This window comes from Mixophyes fleayi, chromosome 7, assembly GCF_038048845.1.
Source record: "Mixophyes fleayi isolate aMixFle1 chromosome 7, aMixFle1.hap1, whole genome shotgun sequence".
Lineage (NCBI taxonomy): Eukaryota > Metazoa > Chordata > Amphibia > Anura > Limnodynastidae > Mixophyes > Mixophyes fleayi.
The window spans coordinates 11,427,228-11,454,211 of NC_134408.1; the positions used below are offsets into that span (position 1 = coordinate 11,427,228).

The 26,984-nt window shown below is 44.0% G+C and overlaps 1 protein-coding gene across 1 annotated transcript in view; it reads left to right on the forward strand.

Annotated features, from left to right (window-relative positions):
• The window catches only part of LOC142098453 (uncharacterized), a 71,671-nt gene that overhangs the window by 36,944 nt on the left and 7,743 nt on the right, over positions 1–26,984 (forward strand). Inside the window, exons 7-8 of the mRNA XM_075181299.1 lie at positions 4,736–5,029; positions 13,911–14,252. Of these exons, the coding sequence (XP_075037400.1) occupies positions 4,736–5,029; positions 13,911–14,252 (636 nt within the window). The remainder of the gene's footprint in view (positions 1–4,735; positions 5,030–13,910; positions 14,253–26,984) is intronic.

Below are 26,984 nucleotides of genomic sequence, written 5' to 3' on the forward strand. Positions count from 1 at the left end.
ATATATTATATATATATATATATATATATATATATATATATATATAATGGATTTTTACAAAGAAGGAACATAATGCATCACTTTTATTTCTTCTGCAATCCTTATTAATATTATTAATATTATATTCAGAGTTATGTACACTGTTTTGTTAGTTAAATGCTAATTTTGCTGCATTTTTTTTTTAAAAGATGTTATTTACCGTTATCATTGATGTTATTGAACTAATGAATGATTTAATAAATAGTTATATCAATGGCTGTTCCCTCTGTATCTTTCAAGTTAACTCAGGAAAAAAGAAGTATTAGATTTTGTTGGAAATAAAGAATATATAATAATAAAATCCCGAACTGACTTTGGGTAGGTAATATATTATTTAATTGCTTGCGAAATCAACCTTTAAGAAGAAATTGATACAACATTCGTTGAAACAAATGTAAAAAATAAAGTTAATTTTGTGAATCCCACTCACTGTATGATCTGAGTAACATGATATAAATGTACAGGGTCACTGAGAACCTTTTCTATGTACATAACCGGGGGCAGGGGGGCATGTGCCCTCCAGGCCGGTCAGAATAAAGTGTCTTTTGGGCCGGTGCCCAAGTCTCTACTGCCAAATATTGGCCTATCACTGAGAGCTCTTGTGTCACATGGGACGTGCACCACATGACAGATGCCGTAACATATGTGAAGTGATGCAGACAGCGCGCGGCAGCGTTGGAACGAGGTAAGTGTTATTTGTGTGTGCTATGTTAATGTAGTGTGTGGGCACAGTCTATTAATGTAGTGTGTGTGTGAGGGGGCAGCATATGAATGTAGTGTGTGTGTGAGGGGGCAGCATATGAATGCAGTGTGTGTGTTTGGGGGGGACCAGTAAATGAATGTAGTGTGTGTGTGTGTGTGTGTGTGTGTGTGTGTGTGTGTGTGTAGGGGAAGGTGGGGTCAGCAAATTAATGTAGTGTGTGTTTGTGTGTGGGGGACTAGTAAATGAATGTAGTGGGGGGGGAGGGCAGTAAATGAATGTAGTGTGGGAGAGAGGGGGGTCTTAATATAATGTGGGAGGTAGGCTATTAATTTAATTGTGGAGTGCAGGTGGGGGCTAATTATTGGGTGCTATTTTATTTGGAGAGTGATGGTGGGGCAATTTAATTTAATAGTGAGGCCTATGAATTTTTAATTCTTTAATTGGACCTTTAATTTAATGCTGGGGTGGTTTGGGAGCTATTTATTGATTGTGGGCTATTTGTGGAAAATGAGGTCTATTTATTAATGTGATTATGTATTATTTAATGCCTGTGATTGTTGTGGGAAATGGTAATATTTGTTAAATGTAATTGCTATTTAAATTATTGCTGGGGCTGTTTGGAGGGAGGGAAATATGTTTATATATTAAATGTGTTTACTATCTAATGTCAGGGTTGGTTGGAGGGAAAGAGATCTATTTAGCAAATGTGAATATTATTATTTTAATGTTGTGGCTGGAGGGAGGCCTAATTATAAAACTTGGGTGCTATTGATTTAACACTGGGACTGGTTGGAGTCAGCTAAAAGAACCAGCAGCCACAAGTGGTAAAAGTGATGAACAGGTAGGAGAGAGCAGGACAGTTTGCCAACTGTCCTGAATCTGGTGGGAAAGTCCCGAACTTGGGTCACTGTTTCCCTTAGGACAGTTGGGAGGTATGTCCCACTCAGGGCTGGTGCTAGGGTTCTCAGCGCCCTAGGCAAAATTTCAAATTTTTCTGCCCATTAATTACCATTTCTCATTGCAGTGAAAAGCAATGATTGTTCAGGCGCAATGTGTAAGGTAATTCATACTTGCCAACTCTCCCAGAATGTCCGGGAGACTCCCGCATTTTGGGTGAGTTTCCCGGACTCCCGGGGGAGTATGGCAAAATCCCGCATCTACAGAATTAGGGCCAAAATACCACGATTCTCCGGGAATGACGCGATTTTGGAGCCCTGCTCCCCCACACGCCCACCTCACCCACAGCAGCTCCCGGAAGGCAATGGGAGAAAGTCGGCAAGTATGAGGTAATTACAGCATTGAAATACTTCCTTATCGGCCCTGACCCTGCCTCTGTGTACTGCACATACGTGTCTTAAAGACTGTACATGTGCAGATTGAAAAGTTCACTTTCGGACAAACTTCAGTTATACAGTATCCTCAGATGGTGTTAGCCACTGAGGACAAGCTTAATACATAACTGTGTTTTTCTGTCTCCATAGAGAACTATGGGGACGACAGTAGTAATTGAAAGTTTAGTGAACACCCAAGAGATCTCCAATATCTTAAGCATCAGAGTATTAATAAAAAGGTCCGATGCTTATTTTTTCCATAATCCTGCGAAAACTGATGTTTTTGCAGGATTTTAGGCACAGAAGTTTCTCATAAATAGGCCCCATAGCATATGTCTGTATGAGTTAAAATGTAATGTGTTTGTGTCTCTATAGGTCACATGCATTGTTATATTGTGAAAATGGATGTAACTATATATGTATCCTAAAACTATCATTGTAACCCACTGTACTTGTGAAAATCCGTCTGAAATGCTCACACACTGAGCTTTACTTCTCTATATTCTTTTCCTTTATGGGTGTTACAGTGTTCCTACTATTATTCTATATGAACATGAACAAGAGGACTGTTTATATAGAGGCAGAGATTGTTGTACTTATTTCTAGTACAGCAACATTTACCAATTGCAGTAACAGCCCAAATGCGTTACAGTGCGCACAACGTATTTTGAGTTGAGCGTATCTTATACTTGTGGTTCTTTTTTACGTGGAGAGCTGAATCAGGGGTGTTCAGGTGTAAGTGCAGTACAGTGTGGATGTAAAGATGGGTTTGGTTTTCTGTCACATGTAATTTGAAATACACCACTTTGGAAGGGTATCTTGTGTTCCCCATAGGCCTGGTGCAAGTTTCTGACTTATGGCCACATTTTTGCATTGAACATAGCTATACGTTAGATCAGCGGTTCCCAAAGTGTGTGTCGTGGCTCCCAGGGGTGCCACGGCGCTGTCACAGGAGTGCCGCCGTGGCAAGGAAATTAAAAAAAGAAAAATACTCACCAATCTGGCAGCGCCCGGGACCAAGCATCCTCCTCCCTCCTCACTGAATGTGAAGTCATCATGCCCGACATATTCAGTGAGAAGCGACAGGAGGATGCTGAGTCCCGGGCTAAGAAAACAGAAGAAAAGACAGAAGAAATAGAAGAAAGAAGGCCAAGTATGGTAAGTAAAGAAACAGAGGGGAAATGGTGATAGGAAACAGCAATGGAGGTGCAAAAGAATGAAGGATGGCACAGAGTGTGTGGATGAAGGGGGCACAGAGTGTATGGGTGGAGGGCACACAGTTTTGTACAAGTTGTTGTTTTATTTTGTTTGATCTTATTCCTCTTAATAATAGCTGTAAATTATTCTTTGACAGAAATATAATTGAAAAAAATATATAAAAATACTATTTTCCCTTGGATTTATGTGTATTATTTTTGCAAACAACTTACTAAGTATTTCTGTCCTGACATAAATATTTATTACGTTATTTTGACCCAACTACTTTATAAAATGGGACTGGTAGGTAATTATTTTGTTGGGGTGCCTTGAAAAAATTATGGAGACTCTAAGGGTGCCGCGAACTGAAAAAGTTTGGGAACCACTGCGTTAGATGAAACACATACCTACAGATATTTACAACTCACAACTTGTAATATAAATATCAATGAAGGTTATATTCGTGTCATTTACACGGGTGACTTGACCACTTGTTTGATTCTGTCAGTGGGCAGGGCTGCATGTGACAGGGGCAGTGACATGATGTGAGAAGGAGAATGGAGGCAACAGGAAGACACAGACTGAGAGTTAGATAGTGGAAGGAGCAGGGTCCCCAGCAGCACAGAGTATATCAGGAGATGAGTGATGTGTTAGTGAAGACAGGGTTACATGTGACAGGGGCAGTGACATGATGTGAGGAGAGGAATGGAGGCAGCAGGAAGCCACAGACTGAGAGTTATATAGTGGAAGGAGCAGGGTCCCCCAGCAGCACAGAGTATATCAGGAGATGAGTGATGTGTTAGTGAGGACAGGGCTGCATGTGACAGGGGCAGTGACATGATGTGAGAAGGAGAATGGAGGCAACAGGAAGACACAGACTGAGAGTTAGATAGTGGAAGGAGCAGGGTCCCCAGCAGCACAGAGTATATCAGGAGATGAGTGATGTGTTAGTGAGGACAGGGCTGCATGTGACAGGAGCAGTGACATGATGTGAGGAGAGGAATGGAGGCAGCAGGAAGCCACAGACTGAGAGTTAGATAGTTTAAAGAGCAGGGTCCCCAGCAGCAAAGAGTATATCAGGAGATGAGAAATGTGTTAGCGAGGACAGGGCTGCATGTGACAGGGTCAGTGACATGATGTGAGGAGAGGAATGGAGGCAGCAGGAAGCCACAGACTGAGAGTTATATAGTGGAAGGAGCAGGGTCCCCCAGCAGCACAGAGTATATCAGGAGATGAGAAATGTGTTAGCGAGGACAGGGCTGCATGTGACAGGGGCAGTGACATGACATACTGACTTGGGAAGATGAAGCAAAGTTCATTTATCCAACTTCTTTTCTAATTAGATCTGAGCTATCAAGTTCTGCCGTATCCATCAGCAACATGCTAATTTGAGTAAACCACACATGACCATGTATATTACGCTTTTATGTTTATTATATTTTTGTGTTATATTTCTCTATTTCAGTAGAACCCAAACTCCAGCAGCCTATACAACTGTCCATCAGTGATTCAGGAGATTTGATGGGATCTTTAAGTCTCTTGAACTTTTATCCTAAAGACATATCGGTCACTTGGACCTGTGGACACACAGAGAAGATACAATCAGAGGAAACAGTCAGTGAGAATTCAGATGGGACATTTACCAGTAACACTAAGTGTAACATTCCTGTAACGCTCCTGATAACCCCAGTGAGAGTGACCTGGAAACAGGGAACCATGGAAGAGCCAGAATACAGGGAGATATCTGTACGGGGTCCAGGTGAGGCGATGTATTGTTATACACTTATACAAGTCTACATCGGTGCCAAATATTCTATAAGACCATATGTTCCTTCCTAGGACAATCTTGGCAAACTCATACCAAAAATATATGTAAGATCAGGTAGAATTCTGATAAGAAAGTAATTTATTTGTTACAATAATTAGTCATCTTATAGGTATCATTAAGATTCTTTGTATCCAACTTCAAATATACAGAATATTGTTGTAAGATTAATGAGGTGAGTATCTAGTCGTATACAAATCCCTGGTTTCATAGGTCAGACTGTGACACTGGTAACTGTGTAGCTTGGATCACCAGGGAACCATTGTGATAAAATTACTGCCAAGTTGAAAACATTGTACAACAATACAATCCTCTGGGAACAAGTTACACATAATTAATAAATAAATAATCCGCACTCAGAATTCTAATGTATGCATGTGAGCATTGCTTGTGATTGGCTGAGCTTTTCCCATTCATTTAATTTGGAAATACATTTAAAAGGACTTTTTGCTCCCATTGACATACATTACCTTATTCATATGAATGGTAATAAACAGCAATTTTGCTCAGCAGAGTAAAAATCACCCAAAAGCACCCAATTCTAAGATGTGGAATTACATATCCACTAATTATTATAGATTGGAGCTGATTTCCTTACCATCAGTCAGCAATGTGTAAAATCTACAGTAAATACAACATTAATTGAGGACAATCCAAATAAAAGCCCAAATCTCCCAGCTCGTGGAATGGTCCAGAAAAAGTCTAATAATCTTATCAGTTCTTTAAGAATGACCGGTAGACACTCACATTCACTATCAGCTTCTCACCCATTTAGTCCCAATAGGAGAAAACATGGAGAGATCCAAAATTAGAAAGTGTTTTTTAAATAAATTGTAGTAACTTAGATGATTAAAACCATGTATGATGATATATGCCCTTGTCCCAGTGTATATTCATTCACCGGCGGCTGTGGTCACCCTTCCTCTCTCCCTCTGTTTTGCCGATCACTCTGTGACACGTGGACGCTTTCATATTATGGAAACCTGATTGTGTTATACTATTACTCTGTGTCCTCAACGCATTTTATCAAGTTAATTTGTTGCTCTCACATTTAGGGGCATATTAATCATAGGGTGAAAGGCCTCATTGCAGTTTTCACCCTCACTTGTATAGGGCTTATATTCATATCACCTATACAAGAAAAGATTACCGAAAGTGAAAGCACTGTCTTTACATGACGAAGCCTATGTTTTCTGTATTGTTTCCTTTATGTTTTCTTTTTCGTTTTTTAAAATGTTTTTTCATATATTTTTATAAATTCTTGTGCGTGAGTTTGCTGGCTGGCTCATGCATGTGCAAATGCCCAGAGACTGGCCCAGCAAAGTTGTGAATTAAACCTTACCTCTCCTGGGAGCTGAGAATTGCTGAAGAATCAATATCAAAAGCATCATGGAGTATACAAAAGATAATTTGATAATAATATTGTAATAATTAATAATATGACCAACAAATCTACCATATAATAAAAATCGTATAAAATCATATTTATTTTAAAACATCATTATTATTATTAATAGTCTATAGCTTCCATCACAATTGTTGATTAAAATCATATACATTCTAATATGTATATTTACTATTGCTAAATGCTGAATAATATAATATAACAGTGGTGCAAGATTGAATTGTCCTTGGGCCCTTCCACCCACCCTTATGGTGGATCTTAAAAAGGACATGCACACTTTAACAATCCCAGCACTTCAGCCACAAAAGTGCCATTCATTGTGGCTGAACTGCTTTGTTTGTATGGGCAACCACAAAACAATGTAACAATGGGCTTAAGGCACCTAAGGTAACAGTGCTGTTAATGAACTCTACTGTGGCAAGATGTTGTTGTCATCATCATCAGCCTCATCCTCACCCTCATCAGTGTGTACATCATCCTCACATTATTAATTCATCTCCTCTGGAATCCACCATTACAGAAATCTCAGTATTTTGATGTAATTGGCGGGAAAGGCCTTCCTCGTGGAACTTGAAGTTCATTTTTATGAACATCATCTTTTCCACATTTTAAGAAAGTAATCTCCTACGCCGATCGCTGACAAGGTTCCCTGCTCTGCTGAAAACTTTCAAAGTACACACTGGAGGGTGGGCAGCTTAGGCAGTGCAAAGCGAGTTGGTACATGTATCTCTAAATCCCCTTGTTTTCCTCCCAGTATGTAAAGGGACTGTCTGATGTGTCTATTTCTATGCTGTCATGAAAATAATACTCCGCCATCCTTTGGATGTTGATAGTAGGATCAGGTGGAGCTACGGCAGAGGTGTCACGTTTTTTTGTCAATTCTTTTAGACCAGACCATATGTCAAAATGTGGTGCTGAGTCATCTGCATCATCTCTGGGTCTCTTGAGAAAGCTAAGTTCTTCCCTAGCAGCAGTTGAGTGTGAAACTGAAGGAGGAGACGCCGTACTGTCACGTAAAACTGGAGCTGTCATCTTGCTCACCAGGAGCTCCTTGCATCTCCTCAGATCTGGGTCAGTTGGAAACAAAGAGAATACATAGTTTTTAAACCGAGGATGAAGCACAGTCACCAAAATGTAATGATCCGATTTCAAGATTTTGATAACTCTTGGATCCTGGTGATGCGAATGAAGTACTTGTTCTACAAGTACGACACACTTAGCGTAATTGTTTTGTTTCATCTCCTTCAGTTTCTCAAGCTGCTTTTCCAAAAGTCTAATTAAGGGAATCACTTGACTCAAGCTAGCAGTGTCTGAACTCACTTCACAGGTGACTACTTCGAATGGTTTCATCACCTTGCACAACACGGAAAGTATTCTCCACTGCGCTTGACTAAAATCCACCCCCCTCCTTTCCCAATGTCATGGTTTGTGGAGTAAGCGTGGATGGCTTTTCGCTGTTCCTCCATCTGTCAAAGCATATACAGGGTGGAATTCCACCTTGTCACCACCGCTTCCTTCAGTTGGTGGCAGGGCAAATTAAATTGCTGTTGAAGCTGCTGCAATCTCCTACACGCTGTTGCCGAATGCCGTAAATGTCCAGATATTTTACGGGTCACAGACAGCATCTCGCAGATCCCTGTCATTTTTCTGCACCACCAAGTTTATTGTGTGAGCAAAACAGGGTGATGGAATTCACCCAGCTGCAATTCTCTCACAAAATTGGTGGCGTTGTCAGAAATGACATATCCTGAGGAGTGTCCAAGCAGGATAATCCATCTTGCAATGACATCCCATAGTTTTTGTAACAGATTGTCAGCTGTATGCCTCTTAGAGAAGCCGGTGATACACAGAATAGCCTGCCTCTGACAAATGTGACGTACTTGGGTACATGCTGCTGCTGTTCATGCTGGTGAAGGCGAATCACCAACCCAGTGGCCTGCCAGTCATATAATCTTTAGTTTGTCCAGTTCCGCTTGTCCACATATCTGTGGTTAAGTGTACAATGGGTAGAATGACATTTTGTAGCCCAATAATTACATTTTTCTGAACCTTCTGGTAGAGGTGAGGAATAGCTTTTCTACTGAAATAGTGTTGTGATGGAATTGGTAACGGGGACACAAGACCTCAAGTAACTGTCTAAAAACAGCTGCATTAATAGTGGATATTGAACGCAGATCTAATACTAGCATAGTCGCCATGGCGTCTGTTATCCGCTTTGCGACTGGGTGACAGCTTTCATACTTGCTTCCTCTTGCAAAGGATTGTTTAACAGTCAATTGTTGTAAACTACTAGTAGTCTTCTTCTTGGTCTGCTTCTGGGATGAAGATTCACCAGCAGCAGCAGCAGCAGACTAATGCTCAAGAATTCTTCTGAGGAATCCTGGATAGTGGAGGAGTCATCTAGCCTTAGCAACTTGGATGCAGGACTAACACTTATTGCTACTGAGGATATTAATGAGGACGGTGTTGTGGGTGTAGATTGCAGGTCTCGGGATGTAGGTGAGAGAAGGGACCTAGCTGATGATGGACGACTGCTTGTTGTTATTTTTTTACCATAAGTTTCTGATTTTCCCAACACCTTGCCATGAACTCGACTAAAATGGCGTAAGATGGATGAGGTTCCTAGATGGTTAAGGTCTCTTCCTCAACTGACTGTGGCTTTACATACGCTACAAATGGCTAGACAACTGTTGTCAGGATTTGGGTAAAAATAATTCCACACATAAAAAGTGGATTTTTTAGTCTTATGCCCAGGCATGACAATGGCCTTTTTCTTATCACGTGCCAGAACTGCTTCCACCGTGCATGACTTACACAAACAACATCATCCTCATCAACATCCTCATTAACGCCCTCGTCGGCAACACAAATATCCCCCTTATCCTGTTCTAATTCCAAAGTGGCATCCTCAATTGGTGTATAACCAGCTACACTTGGGCTGTTCAGGCACACATCAGCAGAAATGTTGAAGGAGGCCTTCTTTATGCGTACACTATCAGAATGGTTACAATTACACATAGCACTCATGGATTGACTCTCCACCTGGATTTGTGTCATTTATGAATCTGAACATACATTTTACTTGAATGCTTTACTGTTTTCTTCCAGCTTGGCTTTTACACGTAAAAGTATTTGGACACCACTTTTGGAGTCCGAATGACAAGGTCTTGCTTGGTCACGACTGACCTTACAAGAAGATGCCTCAATGACAGTTGCAGAAGTCGCACTCATAGAGAAAGGCGAAAGCCTCATTCTTTCTTTGCCACTACGTGTGTAGAATGGCATGTTGGCAATTTTATTTTTTTCTGCAGATAACTTTGTTTGGATTACAGGTCTTTTTTTCTTGACCAAGGTAAAAGGTGTTTTATTACATTTTTGTTTCCCTGACTTAAAACACTATGCACTTTTACATAGGCTATACCAGATGACGTAGAGGGATTACTATCATCATGACTGGTGCCAGCAGCTGCTTGGTGCTCCTGCTCTTCTGTGTACTGCTGTGAATCCATTTCAATAACACCATACACTTTGATTGCAAAGTCAGAAGAAAAGCCTGCCAGACCTAGTATTTTTATTTCAGCAATGACAATTAGCAATGGAGCAATGGAGCTCTCCTCTTTGTGTGTTACCTATATAACACTGTACATTATGGGACTGCAGATCTAGAAGATCAAGCCTCCCTATTAATTCTATTTCAGCAATGACAATTGGCAAGCAATTTTGAGCAATGGAGCTCTACTGATTGTCACTGTACCCCCCCTCTTTCTATTCTACCTATATTGCTGCCCAACTGCTCTGCAGACTGTGCTACCCCTTCTGTGTCCCTGTGTGAAATGGCACTGAATGGCCATGGAGGGCTGTACTTATAGAATCCAAAACTTGTGAGATCAGATGATGTAACGATGACGTTTTGCCTTGTTTTCAATTCCGAAAAAGTGCGAAAGTACCAAGCCGGCTCGGCTCGGTACTCGTATATGCTAAGTTTGGGTGTGTTCAGTTCTCGGGGAACCGAGCCTGAGCATCTCTAGTGCCAAGACATTAACAGCAGATCCTTTAAGTACTGTAAGCTGTGAGGTGGCACCACCATGGGTCTGACTTGCTTTTCCAGCACATCCCACAGATATGTGATCAGATTGAGATCTGGAGAATTTGAAGGTCAACACCTTAAACTCTTTGTCATGTTCCTCAAGCCATGCCTGAACAATTATTGAAGTGTGGATATACGCATTATCCTGCTGAACGAGACCACTGTCATCAGGGCATACTGTTGCCATGAAGGGATATACTTAGTCTGCAACAATGTTTAGATAGCTGGTACATGTCAAAGTAACATCCACATCACCGAAGTTTTCCCAGGAAAACAGTGCCCAGAGCATCACACTGCCTATGCCGGCTTACCTTTTTCCCATACTGCATTTTGGTGCCATCTCTTCCCCAGGTAAACAAAACACAGCACCCTGCCGTCTACATGCTGTAAAAGAATACGTAATTTATGAGACCAGGCCACCTTTTTCCATTGCTCCATGGTCGAGTTCTGGCACTCACATGCCCATTGTAGGTGCTTTTGGCGGTGCATGGATACTCTGAGCGGTGCGCGGCTACCCAGCCCCATACGCAACAAGCTTCTGTGCTCTGACGCCTTGCCACCATAAATAAACAGAAGAGGATAGAAAGAATATGTGTACCGGGGCACTCTGAGGGCAAAGGACATAAAATATTTGTGTTTCAAATCTATATTAGTAATCAAGTAATCAAGTGATATTAGTATCACTTTATAAATAAAAAGTATTACCACATATCAGTAGCAGTACCTAATGAGGTTAATTTCCAATATAATTACACTCACTAGCTGAAAACCCCTAGTGATACTATCTGATAACATAACATATGGCTGCTCACAACTAATTTTGATTATATCACTTAGCAAGTCTAACATAGCCTTTATATCTAATAGAGGCACTAACTTGCATTACGAATACTAGTGATTGGTGGTGAAGAGATTCACTATTGTAGTACTGGATAAACAAAATAATTACCAACACTATACTCAGTAATCCCAATTTAACCTATGAATGGCACAGCCTAGCAATTTACTGCTAGTTTTAACAGTGTATGAATTTTTGTTTCATTGATCATTTTACTTTGTGTCTTTGTTTTAATATTTCGCTAATCAACTTGATTACTAATAAAGATTTGAAACACAAATATTTTATGTCCTTTGCCCTCAGAGTGCCCCGGTACACATATTCTTTCTCTCCTCTTCCTTTAATTTATTGCTAAATAATGTGTGGGAGCACCTATCCTAGTTGAAGAGATTTCGTATTTATTATAATTATTTTTGCTCGCTCGTTAATTCATTACATCGATGGAGACAACATTGAATGAATATTAATATCTACACTAGGATTCTGGGTTTACCCAGTGCGGTATATTTATTGTTTAATATCTTTCCACCATAGCCAGCATTTTCTTTTTCAGCATATTGTGTTACAGTAACTCTTCTGTGGGATTGGACCAGATGAGCTAGCCTTCGCTCCTCACACACATCAGTGATCCTTGGGAGCCGATGACCCCGACACCAGTTTACCGGTTGTCCTTCCTTGTACTACCTTTGGTAGGTACTAACCACTGCATACCGGGAACACCCCTAAAGACCTGCCGTTTTGGAGATGTTCTGATCCAGTCGTCTAGCCATCTCAATTTGGTCCATGTTAAAGTCGCTCAGATCCTTACACTTGCCCATTTTTCCTGCTTCCAACACATCAGTTTCAAGAACTGACTTTTCACTTGCTGCCTAATATATCCCACCCCTCGACAGGTGCCATTGTTACAAGATAATCAATGTTATTCACTTCACTTGTCATTGGCTTTAACGTTGTGACTGATCGATATATATCCATTTGTACATACATATCTAAACATTAAATCTAATAAAGTAATGCTATTCAAAGCAAGAACTCAAAGTTACAAATCTCAAAAAAGGATTGTTCAGGGTCAGTGTTGAGGCGTTTAAGAGTCTGGAGGGTTTACAGTCATGGCCAAAAGAGAATTACATATATATTGGTTTTCACAAAGTTTGCTGCTTCAGTGTTTTTAGACTTTTTTTTTGTCAGATGTTGCTATGGTATACTGAAGTAAAATTACAAGCATTTCATAAGTGTCAAAGGCATTTATTGACAATTACATTAAGCTTATGCAAAGAGTCAATATTTGCAGTGTGCACCCTTATTTTTGAAGACCTCTGCAATGCGCCCTGACATGCTGTCAATCACCTTCTGGGCCACATACTGACGGCCGCCCATTCTTGTCTAATCAATGCTTGGAGTTTGTCAGAATTTGTGGGGTATATTTTGTCAACCCGCCTCTTGAGGATTGACCACAAGTTCTCAATGGGATTAAGGTCTGGGGAATTTTCTGGCCATGGACCCAAAATGTCGATGTTTTGATCCCCGAGCCACTTAGTTATCACTTGTCCCTTAAGGCAAGGTGCTCCATCATGCTGGAATAGGCATTGTTTGTGACCAACCTGTTCTTGGATGATTGGGAGAAATAAAAATATGACCTTGAAAGAATAAGAAGAAAATACGACCTTAGCAGTTTAATGGCTCTGTATGATCAGCTCTCAGAGGGTTACTTTCTAGTACAGTGCTGTCATCTGGGTCATATTTTCTCTCAGGGATTTTCTTTTAATGCTGCTCACAGAGCTTCCATAGAGCAAGAAAAAGTGCGATTGTGACAGGCTGACCTATTATATCAGATTAATAGAGTGGAACTACAGTCATGGCCTGAAGTTGGATATTTTTAGGGAGACATTGCTGTTGTTTTAAGTTCCAGCTATTCTTAAGCTACAAAAACACAAAAAAAAAAGTAGCCAGTGTGAGACGGATCTTCAATATTTTGTAAATTGTAGATGCGGGGAAGGGAAACAGAACCCCCAGCGAACCAGCTGCCAATGTAACATTGCACAAGGAAAAATAATGTCCTGATAAGAGAATGGCAATCAAATAATTTCATTGAATCAATTATTACATCACTGATCATTCCTTTAAAAAAATTTATCCAGTCCATTTTTATATACATTTAATGAAAGAGCCATCACATCCTTCCTCTGTAGTGAAATCCACACTCTGACTACCCTACGGTTTATATGTTGGTGACAGCATCTCTCTTTCAGTTGTAGTGTCCTGTTGTCAGCAGCATGGCCCTGGGTATAAAATCTTTGTTAAACAAATATAATAAGTACAAAAAATACACAACAGCAGGTTAGAGACTCCTGGCAGAAATAGCCACAATTACAAAAAAAAAGGCCTATGTGTGCCAGTGATATAAGCAGTATACACAATATTTACAATACTTAAATATTTTTGACATATTTCTATTTAGTTAGTATTTTGTGCTAATATTTTGTAGATTTTCCCTGGCGTCCCAGGATTGAGGATATGACGCCTCTGATTGTACAAAAAAACCAAACCAGCAATTTGTCCTGTAGAATCTCTGCATATTTCCCAGAAGACCTGAAGGTGACCTGGTTAGAGAAGAGGGGACAATCTGAATGTAATTGTGCATCTAATACATTGTACAATATCCCTCCTATAACACCAGTCAGACTGGCTGATAACTCATGGACCTGCACCCCTGCTTTATCCTTTACACCTACATCAGTCTATGAAGGTCTGGAGTTTATCTGCCGAGTGGAACATCCCAGCCTGGAAAATCCAATAGAACTGAATACAGGACCAGCCAGGGAGAAAGGTGAGAAACATCTTTTATATGAAATTATAGTAATACAACTTTTCTAACACTGTTTAATAATCTCAAATATATATGCAACTGTTTTCCTAAATTAAAGTGCCCTCATTGTCTACACACAACAGAGGCTGCCATTTTTGTTTACAGTCTCTCAATTCATTAGGAATCAGTGACATCTCACGTCTCATTAAAACTCGTTTAGCACACAAAATGGCTGCCTCTATAATGTATAGATGAGGGGGTGGACTTTAGCAGATGCTAAGGCTGTAAGTATTGAGCTGAACATCAAGTGAATTACATACATGCAGCTATTGCATGTACCAGATTTAGCACTGGGTAATAGCCTATCAAGATGCAAGATGTTGAAGGTCTTCCCTAGTCCTAAGTGGAATATTCATCCATTATAGAGCTAATATAAATGCACCTGATAAGAATATATGAAGATTCTACACTTTTAGGAGTATATTTATTATCTACTAGATCAGTGGTTCCCAAACTTTTGCAGTTTGCGGCACCCTTAGAGTCTCCAAATTTTTTCAAGGCACCCCTCCAAAATAATTATTGAGCAGTCCTGTTTTAGAAGTAGTTGGGTCAAAAAATTGTAATAAGTATTTAGGTCAGGACAGAAATACTTATTTAGTTGTATGCAAAAATGCCCCCTCTGCATCCAGACACTCTGCCCTCAGGCACTCTGCCCCTTCTGCATCCAGACACACTGCCCCCTCTGCATCCAGACACACTGCCCTCTCTCACACTGCCCCCTCTGCCCTCTGTCACGCTGTCCCCCTCCTCTACCCTCTCTCACGATGTCCCCCCTACTCTGCCCTCTCTCATGATGTCCCCCCTACTCTGCCCTCTCTCATGATGTCCCCCCTCCTCTGCCCTCTCTCACGATGTCCCCCCTCCTCTGCCCTCTCTCACGCTGTCTCCCCTCCTCTGCCCTCTGTCACGCTGTCACACTCCTCTGCCCCTGTTACACTCCTCTGCCCCCTGTTACACTCCTCTGCCCCTGTGACACTCCTCTGCCCCGTTGTGCCCCAGCTGTCACCCTCTCTGCCCCTGTTACACTCCTCTGCCCCGTTGTGCCCCAGCTGTCACCCTCCTCTGCCCTCTGTTACTCTCCTCTGCCCCATGTTACTCTCCTCTGCCCCTGTGACACTCCTCTGCCCCGTTGTGCCCCAGCTGTCACCCTCTCTGCCCTGTTACACTCCTCTGCCCCGTTGTGCCCCAGCTGTCACCCTCTCTGCCCCTGTTACACTCCTCTGCCCCGTTGTGCCCCAGCTGTCACCCTCCTCTGCCCTCTGTTACTCTCCTCTGCCCCATGTTACTCTCCTCTGCCACTGTGACACTCCTCTGCCCCGTTGTGCCCCAGCTGTCACCCTCTCTGCCCTGTTACACTCCTCTGCCCCGTTGTGCCCCAGCTGTCACCCTCTCTGCCCCTGTTACACTCCTCTGCCCCGTTGTGCCCCAGCTGTCACCCTCTCTGCCCCAGCTGTCACCCTCTCTGCCCCAGCTGTCACCCTCTCTGCCCCGCTGTCACCCTCTCTGTTCCAGCTGTCACCCTCTCTTCCCCGCTGTCACGCTCTCTGCCCCAGCTGTCACCCTTTCTTCCCCGCTGTCACGCTCTCTGCCCCAGCTGTCACCCTCTCTGCCCCTGTTACACTCCTCTGCCCCGTTGTGCCCCAGCTGTCACCCTCTCTGCCCCAGCTGTCACCCTCTCTGCCCCGCTGTCACCCTCTCTGTTCCAGCTGTCACCCTTTCTTCCCCGCTGTCACGCTCTCTGCCCCAGCTGTCACCCTCTCTGCCCCTGTTACACTCCTCTGCCCCGTTGTGCCCCAGCTGTCACCCTCTCTGCCCCAGCTGTCACCCTCTCTGCCCAGCTGTCACCCTCTCTGCCCCGCTGTCACCCTCTCTGCCCCGCTGTCACCCTCTCTGTTCCAGCTGTCACCCTCTCTTCCCCGCTGTCACGCTCTCTGCCCCAGCTGTCACCCTCTCTGCCCCTGTTACACTCCTCTGCCCCGTTGTGCCCCAGCTGTCACCCTCTCTGCCCCAGCTGTCACCCTCTCTGCCCCAGCTGTCACCCTCTCTGCCCCGCTGTCACCCTCTCTGTTCCAGCTGTCACCCTCTCTTCCCCGCTGTCACGCTCTCTGCCCCAGCTGTCACCCTTTCTTCCCCGCTGTCACGCTCTCTGCCCCAGCTGTCACCCTCTCTGCCCCTGTTACACTCCTCTGCCCCGTTGTGCCCCAGCTGTCACCCTCTCTGCCCCAGCTGTCACCCTCTCTGCCCCGCTGTCACCCTCTCTGTTCCAGCTGTCACCCTTTCTTCCCCGCTGTCACGCTCTCTGCCCCAGCTGTCACCCTCTCTGCCCCTGTTACACTCCTCTGCCCCGTTGTGCCCCAGCTGTCACCCTCTCTGCCCCAGCTGTCACCCTCTCTTCCCCTGTTACACTCCTCTGCCCCGTTGTGCCCCAGCTGTCACCCTCTCTGCCCCAGCTGTCACGCTCTCTGCCCCAGCTGTCACGCTCTCTGCCCCAGCTGTCACCCTCTCTTCCCCACTGTCACCCTCTCTTCCCCGCTGTCACCCTCTCTTCCCCGCTGTCACGCTCTCTGCCCCAGCTGTCACGCTCTCTGCCCCAGCTGTCACCCTCTCTTCCCCGCTGTCACGCTCTCTTCCCCGCTGTCACGCTCTCTTCCCCGCTGTCACGCTCTCTGCCCCAGCTGTCACCCTCTCTGCCCCAGCTGTCACCCTCTCTGCCCCAGCTGTCACGCTCTCTGCCCCGCTGTCACGCTCTCTGCCCCGCTGTCACGCTCTCTGCCCCAGCTGTCACCCACTCTTCCCCGCTGTCACCCACTCTTCCCCGCTGTCACGCTCTCTGCCCCGCTGTCACCCTCTCTGCCCCAGCTGTCACCCTCTCTGCCCCAGCTGTCACCCTCTCTGCCCCAGCTGTCACCCTCTCTGTCCCAGCTGTCACCCTCTCTTCCCCGCTGTCACCCTCTCTTCCTCGCTGTCACGCTCTCTGCCCCAGCTGTCACGCTCTCTGCCCCAGCTGTCACGCTCTCTGCCCCAGCTGTCACCCTCTCTTCCCCGCTGTCACGCTCTCTGCCCCAGCTGTCACCCTCTCTTCCCTGCTGTCACCCTCTCTGCCCCTGCTGTCACCCTCTCTGCCCCAGCTGTCACCCTCTCTGCCCCAGCTGTCACCCTCTCTGTCCCAGCTGTCACCCTCTCTTCCCCGCTGTCACCCTCTCTTCCTCGCTGTCACGCTCTCTGCCCCAGCTGTCACGCTCTCTGCCCCAGCTGTCACGCTCTCTGCCCCAGCTGTCACGCTCTCTGCCCCAGCTGTCACCCTCTCTTCCCCGCTGTCACGCTCTCTGCCCCAGCTGTCACCCTCTCTTCCCTGCTGTCACCCTCTCTGCCCCTGCTGTCACCCTCTCTGCCCCAGCTGTCACCCTCTCTGCCCCGCTGTCACCCTCTCTGCCCCAGCTGTCACCCTCTCTGCCCCAGCTGTCACCCTCCCTTCCCCGCTGTCACCCTCTCTGCCCCAGCTGTCACCCTCTCTTCCCCGCTGTCACCCTCTCTTCCCCGCTGTCACCCTCTCTTCCCCGCTGTCACGCTCTCTGCCCCAGCTGTCACCCTCTCTGCCCCAGCTGTCACCCTCTCTGCCACAGCTGTCACCCTCTCTTCCCCGCTGTCACCCTCTCTTCCCCGCTGTCACCCTCTCTTCCCCGCTGTCACGCTCTCTGCCCCAGCTGTCACCCTCTCTTCCCCAGCTGTCACCCTCTCTGCCCCAGCTGTCACCCTCTTTTCCCCGCTGTCACGCTCCCTCTCTCCTCTGCCGGGCGCCAAGCATTGAAAAAAAGAAAAAGCACATAAACTTACCAATCCTCCGTGACAGCTGGGACAGAGAGGGTGACAGCGCCGGGACCCAGCAGCCTCCTCCTTGTTACTGACGTCGATATTCAGTGACAGCTGCGGGAGAGAGGAGACTTCTGGGTCCCGGCGCCCCGGCGGATTGGTAAGTTTCTGTGCTTTTTCTTTTTTTCAATGCTTGGCCCGCGGCACCCCAGTGACAGCGCCGTGGCACCCCTGGGAGCCGCGGCGCACAGTTTGGGAACCGCCGTACTAGATTATAAATATAATAGTAGATCCCCTTTTGTAGGAAAACCTACTAAATTTTTGCCACAATCATTTTTATTCCTTATTGTAATGATAAGGATGAAAGACCATGATCATTTATTAAAAGTGTTCTGCTGGGACAGCAGTTACGATAAATGGCTGTGCTGGAGAACACACATTTTACCTATGTCCTATCTTTTCAATGGTCACTTTTGCAAAGTGGCCGCTTTGCAATAGTCACCGGAGGCGAGAGCAGATATTATGCAGTGAGGGATCTGTAGCTCCCTCTACCACAATGCTCTCCCCATAGGCGTCAATGGCTAACGCCATCTTCAGATCTTTAATTTTTGGAACTTGTTAAGTTATGTGAAATAGCAGTCCCCATAGAAACCAATGGGGACTGCTACTGAAAATGAAAACAGTGGTACCGCAGTGGATAGCTCTGACATCTGCTGCAATCCCCTATTAATAAATTAATAAGATACTTATAAATGCTGCTATCACCCTGAAAACGGCATTTAAATAAAAATAAGGATCATAAATAGGCCCCTTAGAGTTACTGTAAGACATTTAAACCATTCCTGACTCCACTACACAAATAAACAACTTGGGTATCAATATTAGGGATGTTCACTGACCCCTGTTTTTTGGTTTTGGTTTTGGATCTGTATTAACTAAGGGTTTGGTTTTGGCAAAACCGCCCTCACATGTTTTGGTTTTGGTTTTGGTTTTAGATCTATATTTTTTTTTCTTTTAAATTGCTAAAAAATGTTAAAATCACATAACGTAGCTCTTTTTTTGTTCCCACATTATTAAAAACCTCAATAACATTAATGTCCAGCCATTTCCAGTCAACTTTTGTCAAGTGACAAGAACACTGCTACCCCTCCTGTTTCTGTATGAGCAATGGCACTGAGCAATGTCACTGGAGAATGGAGAGTGACAAGAACACTGCTGCCCCTGTTTCTGTATGAGCAAAGGTGCTGGATCTCCTGGGGAGGGAGGTAGTTATGGAATCCAAAACCCGCGAGATCTGACGACACAACGATGACTTGTTGCCTTGAATCAGATATGAGAAAGCGGGAATGTACCGTGCCGGCTTGGCTTTGTACTTGGATTGGTGATGTTCGGGGGGGTTCGGTTTTCATAAAACCGAGCCTAAACATCTCTAACCAATATGTATCTATATGTATACACCACTCACTGATTAGAACCGTGGTGCTAATGTGCAGTATATAAACTCCTGACTCTCATTCTCTGATGTACTGATATGAATGCAGTGTTTTTCTATTGCCCTTCATGCAAGAACTTTCTGCTAATGTACAATGTTTATATTATTGACTGATAATATTGCATTGCTAACTTTCTCTGCCTTCCTTTGATGTCATTTTGTCTTGTTATGCAGCTTTGAATTTGTTTTTAATTGGGGAGAATATGTTTTAATTAGCTTCTGTTTGCTATTACATGTATATAAAGAACAAAAATAGATGACAAGAAAATTTCAAGCGCTACCCTTTTTCACATAAACTATTAAAATAATACTTATATTTTAGAGATGCACAGGATGCTGCTTCCAGATTCCACTAGGAAGATCTGTAACATGTAAAAAATACACAATAATAGTGCAATATTGTATAGAGAATATAATTATATCTACAATCCTATAAAACACAGGAAAAATAATCCAATTTGATGTTAACAGTGTGGATCTCCTTTTGCAGGAAAAGTTATAGAACACCAGCTTGTGAATGTGCCCTCATAGACATCAGACCAGTATTACACCTTCCAACACAGTGTTTCCCCTTTAGATATTATGCTTATTCTGTGACAAATTTCATTCAGCATATAAATAGGTTCTTTATAGTCTTCATTGAAATGGTATCATGCAGACAAATTTCCTCATATATTGGCAATGGACCAAAAAATATAAAGAAAAAACATCTAATGTAATACGTTTATTAGATAAAAATACATTCCTTTATTTAAAATTCACTAGACATGACCCACAATCCACCAAATCTCTCCTCAGTCTCATGAAATACCAGCTTCTCTATGACTCCTGGAGAGTGAAGGAGCCATCCACGCGCAACTATACATTCTACTCTCCACCCCATCAATCATATTCCCACATTGATATGATCCTGCTCAGCCATTACCTGGCCTTAAACCTTCAAACGGCCCAGATCCACCCATTTGACCTGGTCTGATCATGCCCCTTTTTCAATTGATATCTCGGGCCTACTACCCCGACCCCGACTAATGACCTGGCATCTTAATGACTCCCTTTTTCACAATGCGAATATTGTATCTCAGATTAAGACAAAACTGGAGGATTACTTCGAGCTAAATGATCTTCCAGAAGTCTCCAAAGCCACTCTGTGGACAGTGCACAAGGTGGTCCTGAGGGGACACTTGATCAGCATGGCCTCCAGACAGAAAAAAGAATACCTCGTCCGAACTAATGAGCTCTATATCCAACTCCAAACCCTAGAAGCACAAAATAAAGCATCCCCGGACCCTGCAAACCTTACTGTAAAACTAGAGCCAAGCTAAATCTCCTCTCTAAACAAGCAACCAAACGCCTTAAATGGCTCCACCAGACCTTCTATGAAAAGGGAGACAAAGCTGATAAAATTCTTGCATCCCGCCTACATGCAACTAGAACCCATAGAAATATAGCTATTTGAAAGCCCCATAACCAACTAACTTACGATCCAGCACATATCAGAACAGCATTCCAACATTATTATACCGCTCTTTATAACCTTCCGGCTCCCAATACGTCCCCACCACTGAGAGCTCCCTCCACTTTAATCGCTGACTTCCTGGCTACAACCAGACTGCCTAAATGATCCCATTAGGCCCTCACACTTCTTAACAAAGAAATCTTGTTAGACGAGATCCGTCAATCCATCAAGGGACAAAAAAACGGTAAATCCCCAGGCCCTGACGGCTTTACAGCCACATTCTACAAGAAATTTGCAGACTTATTGGCCCCTAATCTTAAATCCCTTTATATCAACACCCTCCGAGGTGACCCTCTCCCATCAGAAATGCTTGAGGCCAAATCGTAGTTATTCCTAAAGATGGTAAAGACCCGCTCCACTGCGCTAGCTAAAGGCCAATCTCTCTCCTTAATCTTGACTTGAAAATCTATGCCAAAATCCTAGCAAACCGTTTTTCTTTCCATCCCTCCCTATTCCATTATGATCAGGTAGGATTTATCCCGGGACGCCAGGCGAAGGACAATACCAGACGTGCCATCGACCTCATTCATATTGCAAATGCCAGGAAATCTCTAACTATCATTCTCTCTCTAGATCCCGAAAAAGCATTTGATTGGATCTCCTGGGAGTTCATGAAGGCAGTTCTTGAATCCTTTGGCTTCGCTAGCGATTACCTCAATGGCGTCCAAGCATTATATACTACTCCCACTGCTAAAGTCCTGATTAATGGTACTCCCTTAGAGCCTGTCACCATTCGTAGTGGCACACGACAAGGTTGCTCCCTTTCCCCTTTAATATTTGCTCTAATAATTGAACCCCTGGCCTCTCAAATTAGATCCAACCCTAGCATACAGGTAGGTAACACGGATTCCAAGATCTCACTCTTTGCAGATGATATACTTCTGTCGCTCACCCAGCCAGGGATCTCTTTGCCCAACTTATTTTCCACCCTCCAAAACTACAATGAGATTTCAGGATATAAAATAAACTACGCTAAATCGGAGGCTATGCTGCTCCATGTCCCTCCTCGGGATGCCGAGCTTCTCCGATTTAATTTTAATTTCAAATGACAGCACAGGAAGATCAATTACCTGGGTGTTCATCACATCCCGTTATGACTTCCTGTTTCATGAGAACTTCCTACCTCTTATTTCCAGGATGTTGGTGGATCTATCTTCTTGGAACCGCCTCATTTTCTCATGGCTGGGCAGGATTATAACTGTCAAAATGATTTTTCTTCATAAATGGTTATACCTTTTCCAAACCCTACTGGTAGCTGTCCCTGCTTCCTTCCTTGCTAACACCCAAAAGGCCCTCACCCGCTTTATCTGGAATCATAGACCCCCAATAATCTCAGTCAACATTTTACAGTGTCTAATCCCTGGAGGTGGTAGAGGCCTCCACAACCTTAAACTATATTATCTGGCTTCCCATCTCTCCCAAATTGTAGCCACATACGCCCCCTCAGATTCCATCTCATGGTTCGACATGGATTCAGCCTACCTAACCCTTCCTGAGCTCGCCCTTCTTTGGGGATTATCACCTGCTCCTCGTCCCCCTGCTGTTAAACTGCTCCCCTCCATTAAATTTGATACCATGCTCTGGGACTCCCACTCCTCCAAACTAAAACTCTCAGCTGCAATATCACCTTTAACCCGCATCTTGCACAATCCGGTATTTCTCTCGGTTCTGCCACCACGATGCACCGCAGATGGACTCGTGCAGGTTTTAAATTCCCTGTAGATTTCTCCAAACAAAGCCGATGGCTTTCGCTTGCAGATCTCCAACTGTAATTCCCGTCCCAAACCCTCAGTCCCTTTGCATTTTTCCAAATTAAACACTTTTTACGATCCCTTCCGCCAACATATGTTCTTAGAGACCTTACTCCCTTCGAGCTTCTCGAAGGGACAAGTGCATGATCTCTCAAATATATGGTATTCTTCTCACTTCGGCCCTTCCATCTCCAAACTTTCATGAGGAATAGTGGGAAAAGGACCTTGGTCCCCGTCCCCCGGCCGAGGAGCTCTGGGAGGACATGAGACTGGGGATAGCTAAATGCTCAATCTCAACCAAACTGAAGGAGACCTCTTACAAAATCTATTACCGTTGGTATTACACTCCCACAAGACTCCACAGAATGTTTCCTTCTTCCTCACCCTATTGTTGGCGAGGTTGTGGCCATAGGGGCACAATGCTTCATATTTGGTGGAATTGCCCAATGAGCATCTCCTTCTGGGACTCAGTCCATAGTTTCCTAAACACCCTATTTGAAGGCCCCATCCCGAAAGATCCCTGGGTTTTTCTTTTGTGTTACCCTCCCCAAGACTTGGACAAATTCTCCAAAAAATTAACTGCCCACATTCTGACAGCAGCTAAATCCCTTATAGCCCTTAACTGGAAAAATACTTCACCTACGTACCTTTTTGGCCCTTAAAAGGCAGATCTGGTATGTGGCCGCCATGGAGGAGATTACGTATTACCTCCATGATAAAGGCCATGTCTTCAACCAAGTCTGGACTCCATGGCTAAACGCGGAAAACGCGTTTCCTCCCCAACTTGATCTTCCTATGACCTGACCCATGTGCGATGACCACAGTCCACTCAATGGACGCCTCCCTCTCAGCTCTTGGCTCGTTATTCCCTAACTACCCTCTGAAAACTCATAGTGTTTAACTTCGTGGTCCCCCCCACCCTTCCTTTACAATCCTTTTTGTTTTTATATCCTACTTTTAATATCGCTTTCTCAAAATCTAAAAACTGGTCACTTTCTTTCTTTGTTTTTATTTTTATTGTTTTGCTTAATGTTTTCCTCGAATTCGATACTTTGCAATTACTGTTTTGGCTTTACCATGTTCGTTACCTGGCATTATTGTTTTTATGTTTGTATTTTCTTGATTGACCATTAAAAAATAAAAAATTATAAAAAAAAAAAATTCACTAGACATAAACATTTTAAAAGTAAATGAGAGATGCAGTTACTCTTATCAGATAGGAATAAATGATAGGCATATTACAACAGATGGTAATACAGTCCCAGGAAGAAGATGATAGTCCACAGCTTTCTTAGATGTCATTGCAACATGGGCTAATCCTGCTTGGACTCTCCAGAGGATATGTCATTTCTGATAACGACACCAATATTGTTCAAGCATTACAGCGTGAGGGAAATTCATCCGATTTCCTGTTTCTCTCACACAATCAACTTGGTGTTACAGAACTTTTAAAAAATGACAATGACATGCAGGAGATGCTGTTTGTGTCCCGAAAAATTTAGTGTAATTTTCGGGATTCTGCAACAGCATGTAGGAGAATGCAGCAGCTGCAAGACGACTAGCATTTGAGGGGAATATACTTTAGTCCAGCAAAGTAGTCACCTGTGAAGAGAGTGCAGACATGGTTAGCTTGAGTCAAGTGATTGCCTTAATTCTACATTTTGAGAAGGAGCTACAGAAATTTAACAGATGAAATAAACCAAAGTAAATGTGCTAACTATATTTTAATTGTAGATTAAGTACTTAATTCGCTTCACCAAGATCCAAGAGCTATAACATCTTGTAATAACGTTTACTCCTTCAGTTTCTCTGGCAACAGCTTGTCGGAAAAAAAGTAGCTTTCCCAAGACACCCAGTGGTGATGCAGATGAGTCAGAACAACATTTTGATATTTGCTCTGCTGTAAAAGAATTGGCCAAAAATCGTGACAGCTCTGCCCTAAAATGAACTACTAATTCCATTCGGAAGGCCATTATCGACAATTACATCATAGTACACAGACTTCTATGATGGTAGGATGAATTAGTATTGTTTGAGGAAGATTAGCACTGAACCCTGCCACCTCTTCTGTCTCTGAGTGAGCTATGGTACAATAAAATATAAGTGCAGATTTAGACCAAGCCAGGCAGGCCTATAATTTCTATTTCAGCAATTACAATTAGCAATGGAGCTCTTCTCTTTGGGTGTTACCTATATAACGCAGAAGAATTCTCCTGCAAATTCTACAGACAAGCCTGCTTGTCTTCCTCGTCATCAATGACTCTTAGCAATTGAGCACTAGTCTTTGGGTGTATATTACACCCAAACCTTATTAGTGCAAATTAGGAAAAATACAGTTTAATCCCTGCTAGGCCCTCCACCATCCTTTGCATGTTAATAGTAGGATTGGTTAGAGTTATGGGCAAGGTCACACATTTTTTGAAAAAATCTTTCAAACCAGCCCAAATGTCAAACTGTTGTGGTCTGCCACCTGCGTCATCCCTGCTTCTGTTTGGAAAGTGCAATTTGGTGCCAGAAACTCACATGTCAGAACTGCTGCCACTGGTGCCACACTGCTGCCACTGGTGCAAGACTTACACAATCAACCGCATCCTCATCAGCGCCCTCGTTGGCTACACAAATCTCCCCCTCGTCATCTTCTAATTCCAAAGTGTCATCCTCACTTGGTGTATCACCAGCTACACTCGGGCTGTTCAGGCACACATCAGTAGAAATGCTGAAAGGGCCCTTCTTTATGGGTACACTATCACAATGGTCACGATTACACATACCACTCGTGGATGGACTCTCCTCAGGGATTGGTGTCATTTCTGATTCTGAGCATACATTTTCGTCTAATGCCTTACTGTTTTCTTGCAGCTCGGCTTTCACACGTAACAGTGCACCACTTTTGGACTCCAAATTACTTGGTCTTGCTTGGTCACGACTGACCTTACAAGAAGAAGGCTCAGTAACATTTTTAGATCTCGCACTAATAGAGAAAGGCGACGGCCTCATTCTTTCTTTGCTACTGCGTGTGTAGAATTGCATGTTGGCAAAAAAAAATTCTCGGCAGTTAACTTTTCATCAGTTACAGTTCTCTTCAACACAGTAAAAGCTTTTGTTTTTGTGTATTTTTCCCTGACTTAAAAAGACTATGTACTTCTACATAGGCTTTACAGATGACGTACAGGGAAGACTACCATCAGCACTGGTGCCAGCAGCTGCTTGCTTATCCTGCTCATATGTGGATTGCTGTGAATCCATTTTAATGAGACCCAAAGCACTTGTAGTGCAAATTCAGAAATATGTAGTGTGTTACGAGCCGCGGCGGTGCCCAACCTCCACGACTCTCCTACCTCCATCCCGGCCGTCGCTATGACGACCGTTGCCGTAGCAACAGCCAGAAGCTTTTTAGTTCAGCGCCGCGTCCTGGCATTACAGGGCAGCCGGGCGCGTGCGCAACAGGGCGGAAAGCCTGCGGGCTAATTAATTCAATTAGGGGACAGCCTGCGTGCAATTTGAGAGCTGAGCTCTCATTGGTCCATTTCAGTATTTAAGGCAGGGAGGACTTAGCCTCCCTGCCGGGTATAGCTTCCAGATTCCTGTGTTGCTGCCTGCTGCTGTACTCCTGTACTCCTGGTGTTAAGCCTTTGGATTGTTGCCTGCCGTGTATGACTCCTGCCTGTTCTCTGGATTTGTCTTTTGCCTGTGCCCTTGACTTTTTGACTTATATCTCTGCTTCTGCTGATTTGTTCGTGACCTCGACCCCTGGCGTCTTTCCTGACAATTCTTCCTAGCAAGTGACCCCTGACCTCGGCCTGTTCTTTGGATTTGCTGTCTGCCATTACCCCCTGCTTCTGGGTTCCCCGCAGCTGGTACAAATCACACGACCCTCTGTAGTCTGCAGCCAAGTCTGTCCCCACCACTAGGGGCTCCAGTGAACACCTGACTGTCAGAGTAGACTCCGGGTGGTGTTGTACTGGTTGGAGGGGTTCCTGACATTATAACCGGCCATAATCTTTGGAGAGTTCGCTTCAATGGGTGATAACGGGGCGAACCTTTCTCCAGCCAAAGTTCTGGCAGGACAGATCCAGTCCGTCTCACAAGTGGTCCAGAATCTGGTTCAACGCCTGTCTGCTCAG